Source organism: Oenanthe melanoleuca, chromosome Z, assembly GCF_029582105.1.
Source record: "Oenanthe melanoleuca isolate GR-GAL-2019-014 chromosome Z, OMel1.0, whole genome shotgun sequence".
Taxonomy (NCBI): domain Eukaryota; kingdom Metazoa; phylum Chordata; class Aves; order Passeriformes; family Muscicapidae; genus Oenanthe; species Oenanthe melanoleuca.
Genome location: NC_079362.1, coordinates 69,264,041 through 69,279,661, shown reverse-complemented (window position 1 = coordinate 69,279,661; position 15,621 = coordinate 69,264,041). Strand labels below are relative to the sequence as shown.

General features: G+C 38.5%; 1 protein-coding gene across 2 annotated transcripts in view; it reads right to left on the bottom strand.

Annotated features, from left to right (window-relative positions):
• KIAA1328 (KIAA1328 ortholog) overlaps window positions 1–15,621 on the bottom strand; it is a 170,957-nt gene that overhangs the window by 51,293 nt on the left and 104,043 nt on the right. For both annotated transcript variants that reach the window (XM_056514001.1, XM_056514002.1), the window contains 2 exons: window positions 5,650–6,317; window positions 2,708–2,803 (listed from right to left, as the gene is read on the bottom strand). In XM_056514001.1, the coding sequence (XP_056369976.1) occupies window positions 2,708–2,803; window positions 5,650–6,317 (764 nt within the window). The remainder of the gene's footprint in view (window positions 1–2,707; window positions 2,804–5,649; window positions 6,318–15,621) is intronic.

Here is a 15,621-nt window from a genome sequence, read left to right as displayed (position 1 = left end):
AGGTGGTTCAGGTCCTAAATTCTGGCCCAGCTGCAAGTAGGAAAAAGGACAGGCACATTTCATCTCAACATGAGGGACAGGACAAATCCAACACTGTAAATTCATACCAGAACAGGTATCCAAATAGGCTGAGATGGACAATGCTTGTTGACAATGACTACAAAAGGCCTTAACAGCACAAGTAGAAGAGAAAACGAAACAAGCAAGCTTTGAAAATCTGGCTATGGTTTGAAATAGCCCTTGAGATCAAAGTTTTCACTTTCACTAACAGACTAGGAAAATCTGTATCAAAAATTAAACTCTGCACTGTATTTGCTTGTGGAATCTTTTTTGCTTTCTTCAAAGAGGGAAAAAATTAATCCCTACAGGAGATGACAAGATGCCTTTTAAACTACATACCTCATTTCTGACTACAATTACCTTTCAATAGTCTGGCACAGCTGCATGCTCCTATTTGCTTTTTTTTTTTTCATTAAGGGTTCCTCTATTATTTGTACCCATCCTATAGCATTTATGCCTGGCAGTGATGCGCATTCCCTTGTCTACAATTCTTCCTACAGTAGAGGATAAATTGCAATTAGATTTTTGTAATTGTAGATAATTAACTCAAAATGAGCTGTTAATTATATAAAAAAAACAATGTTTTTTCAGTTCTTGATTATATTATTAATTTTACTTCTCATTTCAGCAAGTTTCATATTTTAAAGGTATTTCACCATTTCCTTTAAAATACAAGGACATTTTTGAAGCAAGTTTTGCTTTTTTCAAGTTCTTTGCTGTGAGATTTGCTAGAGGAGCTCTCATGTATGAACTGGAAGTCAGAGGCTGATTTTCCATTAGTGCTCTGTTGGCATTTGCTGTAACAAGAACTGTTTGATAGATCAATTAAAAGCAAACACCACCAAAAAAACCAAAAAAAACCCAAAAAGTCTCATATCATGGAAAAAAAACAAAACAAAACAAAACAAAAAAACAAAACCAGAAAACCCTGAAAAATAAAAAGGCAGGGAAAAAAAGCACCCAAAGAGACAGTTTAAAAAAGGATGTATATCTACCAGTTCTTCCTCTTTTCTAAGGCACAGCCACACACTTACACACTCTGTCTCTCTGCACTGAAGAAAACATCACTTACCTATTCAAATGCATAAAAGAGACAAATGGACTTGTCTTCCACAGCCTCTTTAAGCCTTACATTAGCCTAAATTATTTAGGGACCATTCATCTGGTAACCTTTGAGAAACTGAAGATGGCATATAAGAAGAAAAACTTCCAGGTGTTTTGTTGCCAAACTTTGTAACCAGCTGGCATGGCACCTTGAGACTGCTCAAACACACAATAACTTTGAAAAATTACAGTAAATTAAACCAGGGGAATGAAGAGAGGGTGGGGAACCTTTTGAAATCTGGGATTCTCATTTTGTAAACAGCACAAGTTTTCCTAATTTTCCCTGTTAGGATATGTAGATATTTGCAGGTTTTTGGTAAACTGTTGCCAAGAAGCCCTACAGATGTTCTAGGTTACATTTTTCCTCCACAGGGCTTAATGCTGTTGCATCTTAAACATGTCATGACTCTCCATCTTTTTTGTTACAGTGATAATACTTTGATCACTTCGGTTTGTGTGAAAATGAAAGCAAAAATCATCCGAATGCAACAAAGATATGCCAGTAACTCACAGCAGCCAAACACCTGGTTAAGCAGTGAAGTATTCCAAAGAAACTAACAGCTCCTGCTGTTCTGGAGAAAAAAAAGGCTTATCCCTTTTCAGGTAAAAGGGATCTCAAAAAGAAAAATAAAACTAGTACAACAAAGTTAAAAAATAATAAAAAAAAGAAGTTATTGGACCTGTAGTTTATAAATTAATTATCAGTTCACCCAGGATTCTCAGAACAGAGAAGTTTATCATTTTGAGGTATTCTCTTGTCGCTAAAGGAGGAGTCATTCAAAGCACGGCTGCTCATCTTGTCCACCATTCTTTGGACAAAAGAACGCCTATAGTTACAGCATAGGAGAAGAAGTGGTTACTTTCTGAGAAAAGGAGAAAACCTTACCAGCTTTTATTTGTTGCTTTCCTAATAAGCCTGAATCTTCTTTCAGTGTTAACTTGAATGTGACAGGGTAGGACAGAAGGAAAGTACAATAGTGTACTGATTGAAGTTTTAAATAGCAAGCAGGATGGCGATAGAGAGCTAAATATTGTCTTAATTCTGCTTCCAGTTATTTCAGTGGTGGCTTGCTCTGATCACACTGAAGGAGAGGTGCAATGCAGAGGAATTTTAAAAACAATAAATGTCACCAACCATGGAAGATCTATCTGAGAGTTAAAGGATAATGTATTATTAACATCAGGTCTGAATAAAGACCAAAGAGATGCTCTGATCCTAATTTTAAAAGTAACAAGCAGCACCTAGAACAAAGATCTAAAACCAAGATTTTGTAAAAATTCCATTTTGCACCAGGCTAAGAGGTGGTGCACAAAACCTGAAGCCTCTTCAGGAAGTCAGCCCCTAATCTTTGAATAATAACAGGTCAGCATAACTACTGAGTTGACTCATAAAACACAGCAGTCAATGAATTTTACCCTTCCTGCAGAAAAAAGCTCTTAATCTGAAACAAACACATGAACAAATACACTTGGCAGGCAACAGCACACTGTCAAGAAGATATACTGACCCTATGAAGCACTCAGAAGTGAAGAGAGAAATTACCTTAGCCCCATGCTGCTGCCGTTCATCATCAGAGCAAGTTCTCTGGGTGCTTCAGCAATGGGCACATCTTCTGAGCCAGCTACATGGCCTCTAATCCTGGAAAAGATGAGTTAGTTAGCTACTTGGTTCTACAGCTGGTCAAACCACACCAGGAACCTGCCACCTGTCACAAAAGGTAACCTATGTGTCCACAAATAAGCCATTGACACACATGAAATGCAGAGCTCTCACAATTGTCTTCACACTTTCAAATATACTTTTGTATATACTTTTGTATGGGAAGGTTCAGGCACAGTGCCTTTGCTTCTAAGGGCTACTACTGGGACAACCTTAGCCAGTGTAACTCAGTTGAGTGCTAGCATTTCAGCATTAGAAACTGAAAACAATAGGGAAAAATCTGCAATCTTTTTGTTAGAGAAACAGAAAACTTCATTTACAGATTACAGCACTAGAGCTCAAAGGTGTCATGTGTAAGCCACATAGAACAGAAATTTGTCTAAGATGGTTGTGTGTCCTGAAACTATGGGCCCACAAACTATGCTCTATTTTTAACAGATCACCCACCTTCTCCTTTCTCTCCAACAAAGACAGAAAAGTAGACAGACGTATTTATATTTTATTTGACTAAAATTACTATTTCCAAGCTTTGCTGTTACTGGTCTCCTCCACTGAGGCTTGAACCAGGAGGAACCAGTGCACTGCACATACGCAACTATTTTTGATAGCAGAGCAACTATTTCACATAAAGAGCAACTGCAAACCAAGAGTACTAACTATGGTTACATGAGACTAAATACAGAAATGTGGAAAATTAAAAGCAGTTATGATGCAGTGTGGTAGAAAAAAGAATCAATTCACACTTTAGCTAAAAGATTAGAAAAGTTAATTGCCAATAACTGCAAGTGGTCAAACCTCTTATTTGTCATTCAATGACAATGGATCTCAACCAGCACTCTACCCAGGCAGAAGGACAGACAAAAATAAACACTTATCTGGAAAAGTATTCTTCTTGTATTGTTTTTCTGTACTGTTATGATGTTCTAACTCAGTTAGAACCTCCTGACAATGAAGCAAAGGGTATTTGAGCTTACCTAAACAAATTTTTATTGTTAGCCGTATACAAAATTACCCTGTTACCAAGTGCAAAAGTGAATTATATATCCAGAACTGAAACAGAACTGTGATGCCTAAGAGATTTACCTCTAAATATCAAACGTTTAATTCTAAAAATACTGAAATACTTTCAAGAAAAAGCATGTTATATTCTAGTTGTTTTCTTAGAGAGAATATGGCAAATCTGGCTTCACATGCAATCTGAGATCACAAAAACACAAAGTCCTCACATTGATCATATACGACTTTTTTCCATAGAATTCTGTAAACCATAAAGGGTTTTTTTCAGAAAAAAAAAAGGTAGCTATAATAGATATAATGGTACTAACAACCACATCGTTACAGATATTTAAGGTGCATATTTTTTTCTGAACTTACATCTCCAAACATGAAAAATTTCCATTAGAAAAAAAATCCACTAAAAAAACTCAGTGTGTACATCCTTCATATCTACTTGTTTTTCATTAGAGGAATGCATGCATAGAATTAAGGCATTTGATGATTAAGAATCCATCTGTTCCTACTTAATTCTCACCTGAAGTCATAATCCTTTGTTAGCGACCTCAGTCATTTTCAACACACACATTCGTGATTTCCTCTAAGAGAGGTACTTTTAAAGCCACATAAACACATTACTTTCAATGTAAACAACAATCCAAGAAGACAAAAAAAAAAAAAAAGACCATCTAGATTACAGTACTGGCTTTTACAGTTTGAAAAGTAACTGGGGGCCTGAAATGAGGAAGGGAAGGTGATACGGTATAACCATGGTACAGATGTAGGAGGTGGGTCATCTAATGCACACTCTCATGGGGTGCTGTCAGCAGCTGCCATATTAAAATAGTGTAGAAACACCCATCCCTGTGAAAAATTCCTAATGCCTGTTCCAAAAGACTGCAGATTTTTTCCCTATTGTTTTTCCTTTCTAATGCTGAAATGCTAGTACTCAGCTGAGCTACAATGGCTAATTTAACCTGTTTCCATTCACTGTTCTACTCACTTTAATAACATCATACCAAAAAAGCAGTTACTCCCTCTTTTTTAAAGACTCTATTTACATTGTGAGAAAAATGTTACCTTCTGCAACAAGCTCACAGTCCTTTCGAGACACAGCTCACATTTCTATGGCTGATACATCTCCCTTCAAGTTTTAAGACATATTGTGCCTCAGTCTTGGCATTCTCCCTTTTCACTAACATCACTGGAAAGAAAATGTCTTTGCTACACTGAGCTCCCTTCCTCTTCCATAAATATATGGGGGAAAAACATATATTCCAGATATAAAAATATATACATACACACACATATATGCGTGTGTACAGATGTAATGATCTCCATCTCTTCTGTAAAACACACTCCTCCCAGTCCTAGAAATACTGGAATACCTGGAAATACTGGACCTAGGGAAACTGACCTTTCCAAGGAAAGAAGGGAAAATGCCATATCTATGTCATCCACGGTGACACTGCCCTCATGCCAAATGTCTGTATTCCTCTCAAGTGTCTCCACTAAGATCAACCTCTCATTTTCTTCTACTGCTCCTCTTTTCCAACCTAGTCTTTTAGCAGCGTTTTTCTTCTGCCTTTTTTTCTACCACATACTGTTTTCCTCTGCTGCTTTCCACAGCTGTCATGCTGCTTCCCAACAGTATACACTAACATACTAAAGTCTCTTCTCCTCTGAATCACTCTTAGAAATTGTGCTATAAGCCTTGCCTGTCTTGTTTTATTCTATTGTTGCCTTGTTCTATTCTCCCACTTAAATCAACTATTGCCAGTATACTCATTAGAAATCTTAGAATTTTTTTTAAACTGTAAGTCTCAATTCACCTGTTATAATCCAGATGGGATTGGTGTAGTTGCTGTTGTTTTAGGAGCAGTTTTGCTTCTTGCTTAGTCAATAAATGTTGGAGTCGTTCCTTTTCAATTTCCAGCTCCATTTTTTGAAGAAGCAGCTTCTGCCTTCTTTCTTCATACAACCTTTTGGCCAGCTCTGATTCCTTAGGCCCTGAGTCCATGCTGTGATTCAGCCTGGAATGATCACAGGTTTTGTGAACTGTCCCAGACTGTTTTCTAAGTACCTGGCTGACATAGCAGCTCGCTTCCACACTCCCTGAGCTCCCCACATGCCTCCAGGCACAGCCATGACTCACTTGCTGAGGGCAAGTGCTCTGAAATTCACTTGCTCTCTGGTCCCTCTCCTGAGCCTGCTTCGCATGGTGAGGGCTCCTCTGCTTGGCTGGGGAAATCACGTTGTTGCACTTTCTGTGCAAGTCGTTTTCCACTGGATACTCCTTCAGACACTCCTGATGGTTGTAATGCATTTCAGTCCTGTAATCATGGTTATTCCTGCAAGGCTGAGACAGCACAACACGGGCTGGGCTTCCAGCCTTCGGTGCTCTACTGCTCTGGTGAAGAGTCCAGGGTCCTCCAACACTCAAGTAGGAGCTGTCCAGCCCCAAAGAGGGCTGTTGGCACAAGCTCTTCTTACTGGATACCTGCAGTAGGAGAAACAATTTCCTGTAAATCACTAAAATTAATCTTTTTTTACCATTTACCTTTGGCAAATGACTTCTCTCTGAAACAGAGCTGCTGGTCCATGTTGATGGACATACAGTCAAACCTGACAAAATGTTTACCAAAACACAGACACAAATCTGCTATCAAATCTACATTTCATTCCATCTACACAAGTGTAATAAATGTAGAACTGCTGTCTGCAGGATCCTCAGCATAAAATGAGTCACTTCAGAGTATCAAGTAGTTGTGAGCATCTAGGGTTACATAAAATCAACTTGAAGAGTAGCGAAAAACCTTAAATGTTAAGGTTTGAAAATGTTTAATTTTGAATACCGAGCCAAAAAATCCATTCAGCCACTATAAATACTCTTTGATTGGCTATTACACAGCAGGAGATTTGATGTAAAACATTTCACCTTGCACTGAATGGTATATTACTAACCGCTGGAAATTTGATGAGAGTTTTTGAAATATCTTTACAGAAACACAGATAAAAACCAACTACTTTCTGTAAAAAATGGTTGTACATCAAAAGCTGTCATTTAAATACAAAACATGTTTAAATACAGCTATAAACGTAAGTGATTTTTCAATTAAGCTGGGCAAGTGATTATAGTCTGATAAAACTCTGAAGAAAGCAAGCAACTGTAATTCACATTTGTCAACCCAGTACAAGAAAATTCTAGTGGTTTTGTTATAGTCATGGATATTATGTAATAGACATCACAATCCTAGTTACATCCTGGAGTATCTTTGCACTAAGGCTCATCTATGCAGTTAAGTATTTGAGCTTTTATGCACATCACAGCAATATATCAGGCACATACATTTCTTTTGCTGTGCATTAATTTCAATAACAAACTGAATTTAAGCTCCTCCAGCCTTTGGGACCTTCCACAAAGATATGGGGCCTTTTAATTACAGAGCCAGATTTTTTAAAGATAGCAAAACCACTGCAGTGTAAGTGGTTTAGAAGAGAAATCTGGAATCCACTGATGAAAAAAAAAAAAAAAAGAATTATTTGCCCTCTGGGAATGCTTACAATAGGTAGGTATTGTGCACATAGAGTGTGAGACAGTCAGCCAGACCCAAAATACTTGAATTTAGGAATGCAAACAAGTATCCAGCAATGATTAGAAGAGAGATATAGTACAAATCTATGCAGCATTTATATGTATAATTTAGATTCTTTCTTAATAAATAAACAAAATACCAAATATACTCAGCTGCCCTTCAAGACAACCAATTACAAGTTTCTTGTAGACTTCACAGAATGTAAATTAATGTGGATTAGCACCTGAATACTGATATTTTATTATTTCCAGTTTTGTGCATACAAATATATCTTCTCTGCCATGTGATTGAAAGCCAAGGATGTCACGTTTTGCCCCAAAGGGCCCAGTGAGTTGGAGGCATTTGCATTAATGTCAGTGCTAAATGTCTGAGGAAAGTCTGGTGCTTGGACTGGGTGAAAAGTGCAGGACACTAAAATATTTTTAAGTCACAGGGGCTGGCAGGGCAACTGAGCAGAAATGCAATGTGCTGCCAAAAAGACGGAGTTTTGTTATTTATTATTTGTAGCATGCCATCCTTGTCGGCAATATTTTCTAGACAAATAAAGGCTACAGAGCCCTGTTAATATGAATTAGAGAATACAAAAAAAGGATGACACAGTCTCTCATTCCCCACATCACCTACTTCTGGTTATAGAGCATTTAGGGCACCTACAGGAAGAGACTTTCAAGGTGGAGGGTTTCCCAGTCCCCATGGACAGCAGAAGGTCTCAGACTTGAAGACATTCTTAAGAGCATCCTATTAGGGCTGGCAGTGTAGGGTGGTCACACAAAGCAAACATCTGTCTTTCTGCAGCCCATAAATAGTAGTAAAAAAGAACACACATTAAAAAAAGGAGACTAAAAGATGAAATGTCTGAGAACATCTTCATTTTAGCAGTTTTGCTAACCGAAGAGACAAGAGAATGTTAAGAAATCTAAGCACATGAATGAAGGTGCTACAAAATAATCATCAGGTTTAAGAATAAAGGTCCACATTGCAAATTAACTTCATGGCTGAGACTCTATTAAGAGTCCCTGAAGGCCCTAAAAGAGAGGTACCAGTTAGCATTTGTTGACCTTGGCTGCCATTAAGTCTGCCCTGATGGTCTCAGAAATGGCATTGACATTTAAAGACTTCATAACAAGGCAGAGAAACTTTAATGTTATTTCACAGTTACAATATGTTTGCAGGGGGGAAAATTCTCATTAATGTCATTGAATGTGAGTGGGATTTTCTTATTCCTTTAGAAGGAGGAGGTCATGTTAGGGAGAAGACTGAGTTCCAACATGTCTTTGATGGCTACCCAGTACTTTGCAGAGTCTAACTCCAAAGAAAAATTAACTATTGGGAGTCAGAAACTAGTCAACAATTTTTTCAGAAATTTGTGGGCTTTCCGCTGAAGTCTTAATTGAAAATACAGGTGGATGGTAGACAGTGCAGGGAAAATGGACTGACATTTACACAGATATGGAGTCAGAAGAGACCCATGCATGGCATGACAGATCTGAAAGATGCAGGCCAGGTAAAATGGAAAAGTAGAGGAAAGAAATATTCCAAAGACCCACCTACTACTGTGAGTCTAAAGACACACAAGCATAAGGAATCAGGTAATTTTACAAGAAGAGTTTAAGAAAGATACTGCCTATGGGACACATGGAAACCATGACAGACCATGATGGAACAGCTGTGCTTTCTCCTCCATGGAGCTCTTCCAGGCTTGCTGTGCCATATTTAAAGATACAAGTTCCTTTAACTGAGGCTTAAACAAACTCAGACTGCTCCTTGTAAGGTAAGGAGTTAATAAGACTAGATTAGATGTGAAACTCTTCTGAAACAAAGAGGTACTAAAAATGGTCTTAATAATCTTCAGAAGGATTTAAGGATGGAGACGTGTGAAGGTCTACAAAGTCTTTACTGCAACCCCAGTAATTTTTGCTCAGGGATTCAGCACAGAGCTTAAACAAACATCCAGTCCTTAAAACTTCGTATGAACAGACAAACAGTGCACCACTTTTATGCACGCAGCATTATGATCTCTGCAAATTGTTCTTAAATGCAACTTGTGTGCTTTGCAGTTGTAATTCAAAGCGCTGGCAGAGGGAGCACAGTTACAGACTGACTCCAGCACAAAGGGCTTTGTACTGCAAGGGATGAACTAGTAACTGAGCATATCCTAACAGTATCAGCACAGGCAAGGTCCTGGTAGATTTTAAACATGTTTAAGAAACAGCCCAAAATCATTACCTTGAGAAGTTCCCGCACTCTGAGGGACAAAAGCTGGGGTTCCAACAAAACACAATGCTGTTAAGGGTGCAGAGCAAAATTGACAGAGATGCTAACAGCGTTAGGAGTTTAGTTCACAACACCCAGGTTTGTAGTTTTTAGCTGAAATATGTCTGAATACAGGCAAAAAAGGACAATGAAATAAAATAATTCTCAGTTGCATCTTGAGGCCTGGTTTTTCAGATCAGGAGTTTCTTTTGGGGGGTAGAAAGAGTGGAAGGAACGTGTTGATTCAGAGCTAGTCTGTTGTGCTGATCTAAGTGGGGACCCTGAAGGAGACCAAGAAAAATGAACAGAAGGAGCAACCAGAGTATAAATACAGAGTATGAAATATTTTTAAAGATGACACAGACACTACCATACGTAGAAACACCTTCAAGAGCACCAAGGGCACAGACGTAAGATTCGTCACTAGTGTTGCTGTTCTTTGGACACGGTCAGCAAAAACTATTAGGAGAAATTTCTTTACTAGAAGGATGGTCAAGCCCTAGCACAGGCTGTCCAGGGCAGTGGTAAGGTCATCAGCCCTGGAGGTATTTAGGAGACATGTAGATGAGGTGATTAGTTAGTGATGGACTTGGCAGTGCTGGGTTAATGGCTGGACTGAGAGGTGGCTTCCAGCCTAACAGTTCTGTGATTCCATCAGTGACCCAGCTGGCACTCTCACTAAGGTATACAACCTAAATCTGGGACTCAGTCACCACTCTGAATGGTTGATATATGGGTCTCATCTGAATAAAGCTTGGCTTTAGGTTTCAGGTCTATTGACAATATAAGCTCTTGCTTTTGTCAGCAAAATGAGGAGGATGTATTATAAATAACTGAGACATTGGGGCAACAGAAATGCTGTTTGTAAGAACAATTACATCAAATTATAGGACTGTTTGAAGTATGTTACTAGTGATTAAGGACCTGCACTTTCCAAGATTCTGTAAGGATTTATCAGGGAGAATGAAAAGCATAAAGATTTTAAAGTGTACTAGTAGGATCTACTGAAGTCTATAAATTTTTTTCTTTAACTCATATAATCGTTTGTTAAAATCTGTACCATAAATAACCCAGTATCAGTTATTACAAAGTGCCATGTAATAGTACAGCAACTGTCTCTGTCACTACCTAAGATAAATACAGTAGATAACTCCTGAGGTAAGACGACCATTTTTCAAGCAAGAAACAAAGCACTATTTTCTGTAGAAATTATGTATAGCTATGATTGCCATATTCCACTGAATAAAACAAGTGGTCTCAAATGAAAGATACCATGAATGACAGTCACCAACCTGTATTTTTCCTGTAAAAATCTACTGAAGTCAACATACTGAATAGGCATAGCTAAAAAAAAGTAATATCACATCACAAAAAGTAAATCTATAGCTGCTAGCTGACAGCAGAGGAACACCTCCAATGTTTGTGCTGCCTTCAGTATTTTTTCTCCTCTTTGTTAAGAGGGTTTGAGCTGGCATGCCAGGTGCACAGAAAACCTGCATTCAAAAGTAGCATGTGAGCATTTGCTGGCGCTTAGCTCTAAGTGTATATTTTGCATTCATAAACATGCCACCCTTCTTCTCCAGCTACCCAAACACAGTAGATAATCTCTAACAAAGGCTCCCATTTCAGATCAGCACACTGGTTTTATGCTGCCTGATTAGGCAGTTAATAATACAGTGCTCCAAGAAAACTAAAGAGAGGTGTCTGCGTGCCGAGTCTTGGAAGTCACTGTGAGCAAAATGTCCATTAAGCCCACACAGTACCCACATGAGGCAGTGCCACTAAACTCAAGCAAACATGTTTGCTTTTCTAACCAAAACTGTATCATTCCTGTTTGCACTACAGAAAAATGCCACTACACTAATCTTGACAGCACTAGGTCCAACTATTAAGATTCAATGTGCTGCCAACATTATAAAAATAATTTTTAAAAAAATCCCAATCTTCTGACTTCAATTTTTTCCTTCTGCCCTTTATTTTACTGAAGAATCAGTAGTTCAAGACCTAGATAAATATTTCAAAAACTATACTATCTGTGAGCAGAGCAGGTCACTACCATTTCCCAGTGCATTTGGAGTTCATGTGAAATAAGGGCAAAAGAGTGATGAGCTGCATTTTTAACATGGGCATATACAGAATAGTTGTCTAGCTGATGGAGAATGTGTAATGCAACATCTGCACCGTACGCCTTGCCAAAGCCCATCCCAAATAAATGTAGTGCATTCTCCCTAGTGCAATTAACTCTTGTACTCTGGCAGGTTGTGCTAGAAGATCATCAAGGTAGATTACCTTCCAGCATATGAACTAAATACTTACAGGTGTTATATCATCAGTTATTACTTACAAACTTCTGCATTTAACAAGACATCCAGGCAAATGAATGATCTAATTTATGAATTATTTATAAGAATTTCACAGCATGCTCCTGGCGTCATCCATGGCCTTTTCCAGGTCATATGACACCAATTAGAGCTGAATTTTAAATTATTCAATAACCTGAACTCTCTTGTCATTTAACATATAGATATCAATGCAGTAAACAAGTTAAGTCTAATGGGCCCTGGAGGTTTGCGTTCCTCCACCCATCAGCAGCAGAGGCTGTATGCTACCACCGGAATAGAAAATAATAGAATGCAGCAGTCAAAAACATTTGCAAGGTTTTAATAAGTTATTTTGCCTCCCTTAGGGATTTTAGTATAACTTACAAGCCCTGAATCTAAAACATATTAAAGTCCTTAGCTATGTGCTTTTAAAACAAAATTAGGACATAGCAAAAGAGCAACTCTGACACTAACCCTAATTTAGGCCCTTAATTTGAAATGTAGTGGAAATTATGGAGTAAGCAAGATTTACTACGCACAACTCATTACCTTCAGGCTCTCCTACAGTAGAGCCAAAATTAGCCCCTCTCCCAGCACAGACACACCTGCCTATAAAGATAAGGCTACACAGAGGGAAATGGTAATTTAACAGTGATCAGTTGACAGGTGCATCTCTTATTCCTCACCATTTGGGGGGCAAAAAGACTTCCACCATTCTTCTGTCCCAACAGCACTGGAGACATCAGTGATACAGAAACCATAAGGATTTGGGTACTGGCTTCAAGACATAAACCTTCAAAGATGTTTAATGTTGCACCACATCATAAAAAAAGGTGAATGTAACAGCCTCTGAAGCACAGATGCAATAAAAGATACCTTAAACCCATCATTTTCCACAATGACTACAAGAAGAGCAGGAAGATATCAACAACAAAGATAATGAGATGAACTGCACTACAATGTATTTTGCTCTGCTTCAGTGCAAAGTCTGCAGGAAATGTATGGCAAGCATGCCATGTCCTGGTTCCAAATCTCATGAGCCTGTGAGCACGACCCCCTATCCACTGCTGATCCACCTTGAGAAGTCCAAGCCATACGGTAGAAAACTCAGAGATTGGGTATGCTCAGTACAAGCCTAAACTCTGCCTAGCACCAATAGACTTATTTTTATAGTTCCTGTGGCTCAGGTTTCTGCAGGCTGCTAAACCACAGACCTGCACCTCCACTTGCAGACCCCAGTCTTGGAGATCCCAGCAACCTCACTCATCTGCACATACATTTCCTTTGTCCACTGCTTTGCAAGGATTAAAAAGTTTCCTGAGATCTATCCAACACCAAAAGGAAAAGATAGAAAGGGAGATGCTCAGCTTATCCATTTAAACACTAGCAAGAAGTTCTCTAGCTACTGCTGTCAAGATAAATGCCAAAAAAACGATGTTGAGAAAACATCATGCCAAATAAGTAAAAACACACGTATCCAAAATGTCTAGCCAGATTAGCAAGAATAAGGATTTAGATAAAGAACACAGTACTGGATTTTCTGCTCCCTGACCTTATCATAGGAGGGTGCTGCAACAGAGTTCTCCATGGTTTTTTAAACTTTTAAAACTTTTTAAGAAAAATAGCAGAGAGGGGAGAAAAAAGACAACCGCCTAATCTCCCAGCACACATTTTAAAAACATACAAAAATAGCTATAAGGGATTTTATTTTGGTTGGCAGCCAGATTTAGCTGCATTGCTACACTGGGCAGCATTTGATTATTTCACATTAAGGGTAGTAACATGTTGGACGATAAGAGGAAAGTTCATATTGGTTTCTATTAAAGAGTAATATCCACCATGTATTTGGTTTTTCAAGGTAACTTTTTCAAAGTTATTTTAAAAAGCAAACAGTTTTCCACTTGGAATTGCAAGTTTAGCATATCACAGGCTACACATGTTCCCAGCTATTGCCAGTCCCTTTAGAATTCAATCAACATTTACTCCAAAGTCATGTTTTCATACCTCCAGACAGAAGACAAAAGGGCAAATATACTGTGACCCTTCTAAATAGCCCTGATTACCGTGATCACACAGAAGCCAGATACTGATTTGGAGAAGAAGGTGCGGAGTTTGATGTGTGAAGATTACTGCAGAAGTAGACATTGAATCAGCATTTGCCAACATGCACTTCACCATGACAGCCAATATCACCTTTCCCCTGTATTTGCAGTAGGGATAATTCTGGTTCCCACTGATGAATTGTAAGTAACAACCACTGTTCACTCTGAAAATTACAGAAAGTTTTACTTCCTTCAGGTGTCTCCTGCAGCTCCCCTGGGGTATGGATAAAGCCTTTGAAATACTTTTGCTACACAAAGAAAGGAAGAGATGACATCTAGGAATTAAAAGCATGTTCTGAAGTAGGGACAGTATTTTGGGGAAAAGAAGAAAAAAAAAACAACAAAACAAAACAGACAGAGTTATTTAAATAATAAAGAAATCCTACACATGCAAAAGCAGAAAATAATTTGATTTTAAGAGTGGAAAGGTGTGCCTAAGCGAGTGCATTCTGTCAGGAGTGTCCTTGCACTAAGAGCTAGACTGCATTTAGATTCTGCTAATGATCCCATCTCTGGGAAATAATTCATAAAAAGTAAACAGTAATTTTCATATGCCTGCCCTTTTGATCTTACATTTGTAGGGAGTATCCTGAGGCTAGCCGTGGGCGCCCTCGTGGCTCTGGCTGATTGACCTCTAATCTGCCCCTCAAGTAACGATCATGCCAAGGAATGACAACAAGAGTTGCAGACATTTCAATGCAACCCCATTAAAGACTGACTCACTTCATCATGTCAAAGAAGAAGTTTCACACAAGAAATAAAGGCTTTTTAGAAGGATTCTCTTATTTTGTAATGATGCTGTTCTTTGGAACAAAGACTAGAACAAGACTTACGCAGCAGGAGCTGGCTGGTACAGAGCTTTACATTAAATGGCCAAATGCTGGTGCAAGAGAATTATGTGGTAAATAGTCTTGATAGCAGAAAATCAAGAGCGTCTGCTAAAAGAATCAAAGTACCTGACCTCTCCACATTTCAAAAAAGTGGAGATACCTTTTATAAGGTAGCAGTTGTACTAACTGCTCACAGTCTCATCAGCAACACAAGGTTGTGAGCTTTGAGGTCCCAGCCTGTGTGGGTTTTTTACCCCATGGTAACCCTTAGTAAAGGCAAAAGGAGTCTTGTGTCTCTCTCAATGTGTAAAAAAAATAGACAGGAAACAGCAAGTCCAGAGCAGCTGACATCCAGAAACTCACTGTCATGCCAAAACTTGCTATTATGCCAAGGTGACTGATTTACTGAAATAAGGGAGTGAAGAAACTACAAACTAACCTGCTGGAAGCCAAAGAAATAGGAGCACAGACTATTTCCTATATTAGAGTAACACTGAACAAGCATGCATGCTCCCAACACACTGCAACAATGCAACAGAGATAGATGAACAAGTAGAAATAGAGCATTAGAGTTGCCACCAAAGTGGTTAGAACACTAAGTTGTACCTGAATGGTGGCACAGCTCCATTAAGGGCATATATATTGCATATATATGCTTCCACTTCCTGTTTCAGTCTTTCCATAGTACATATTCTTGCTCTT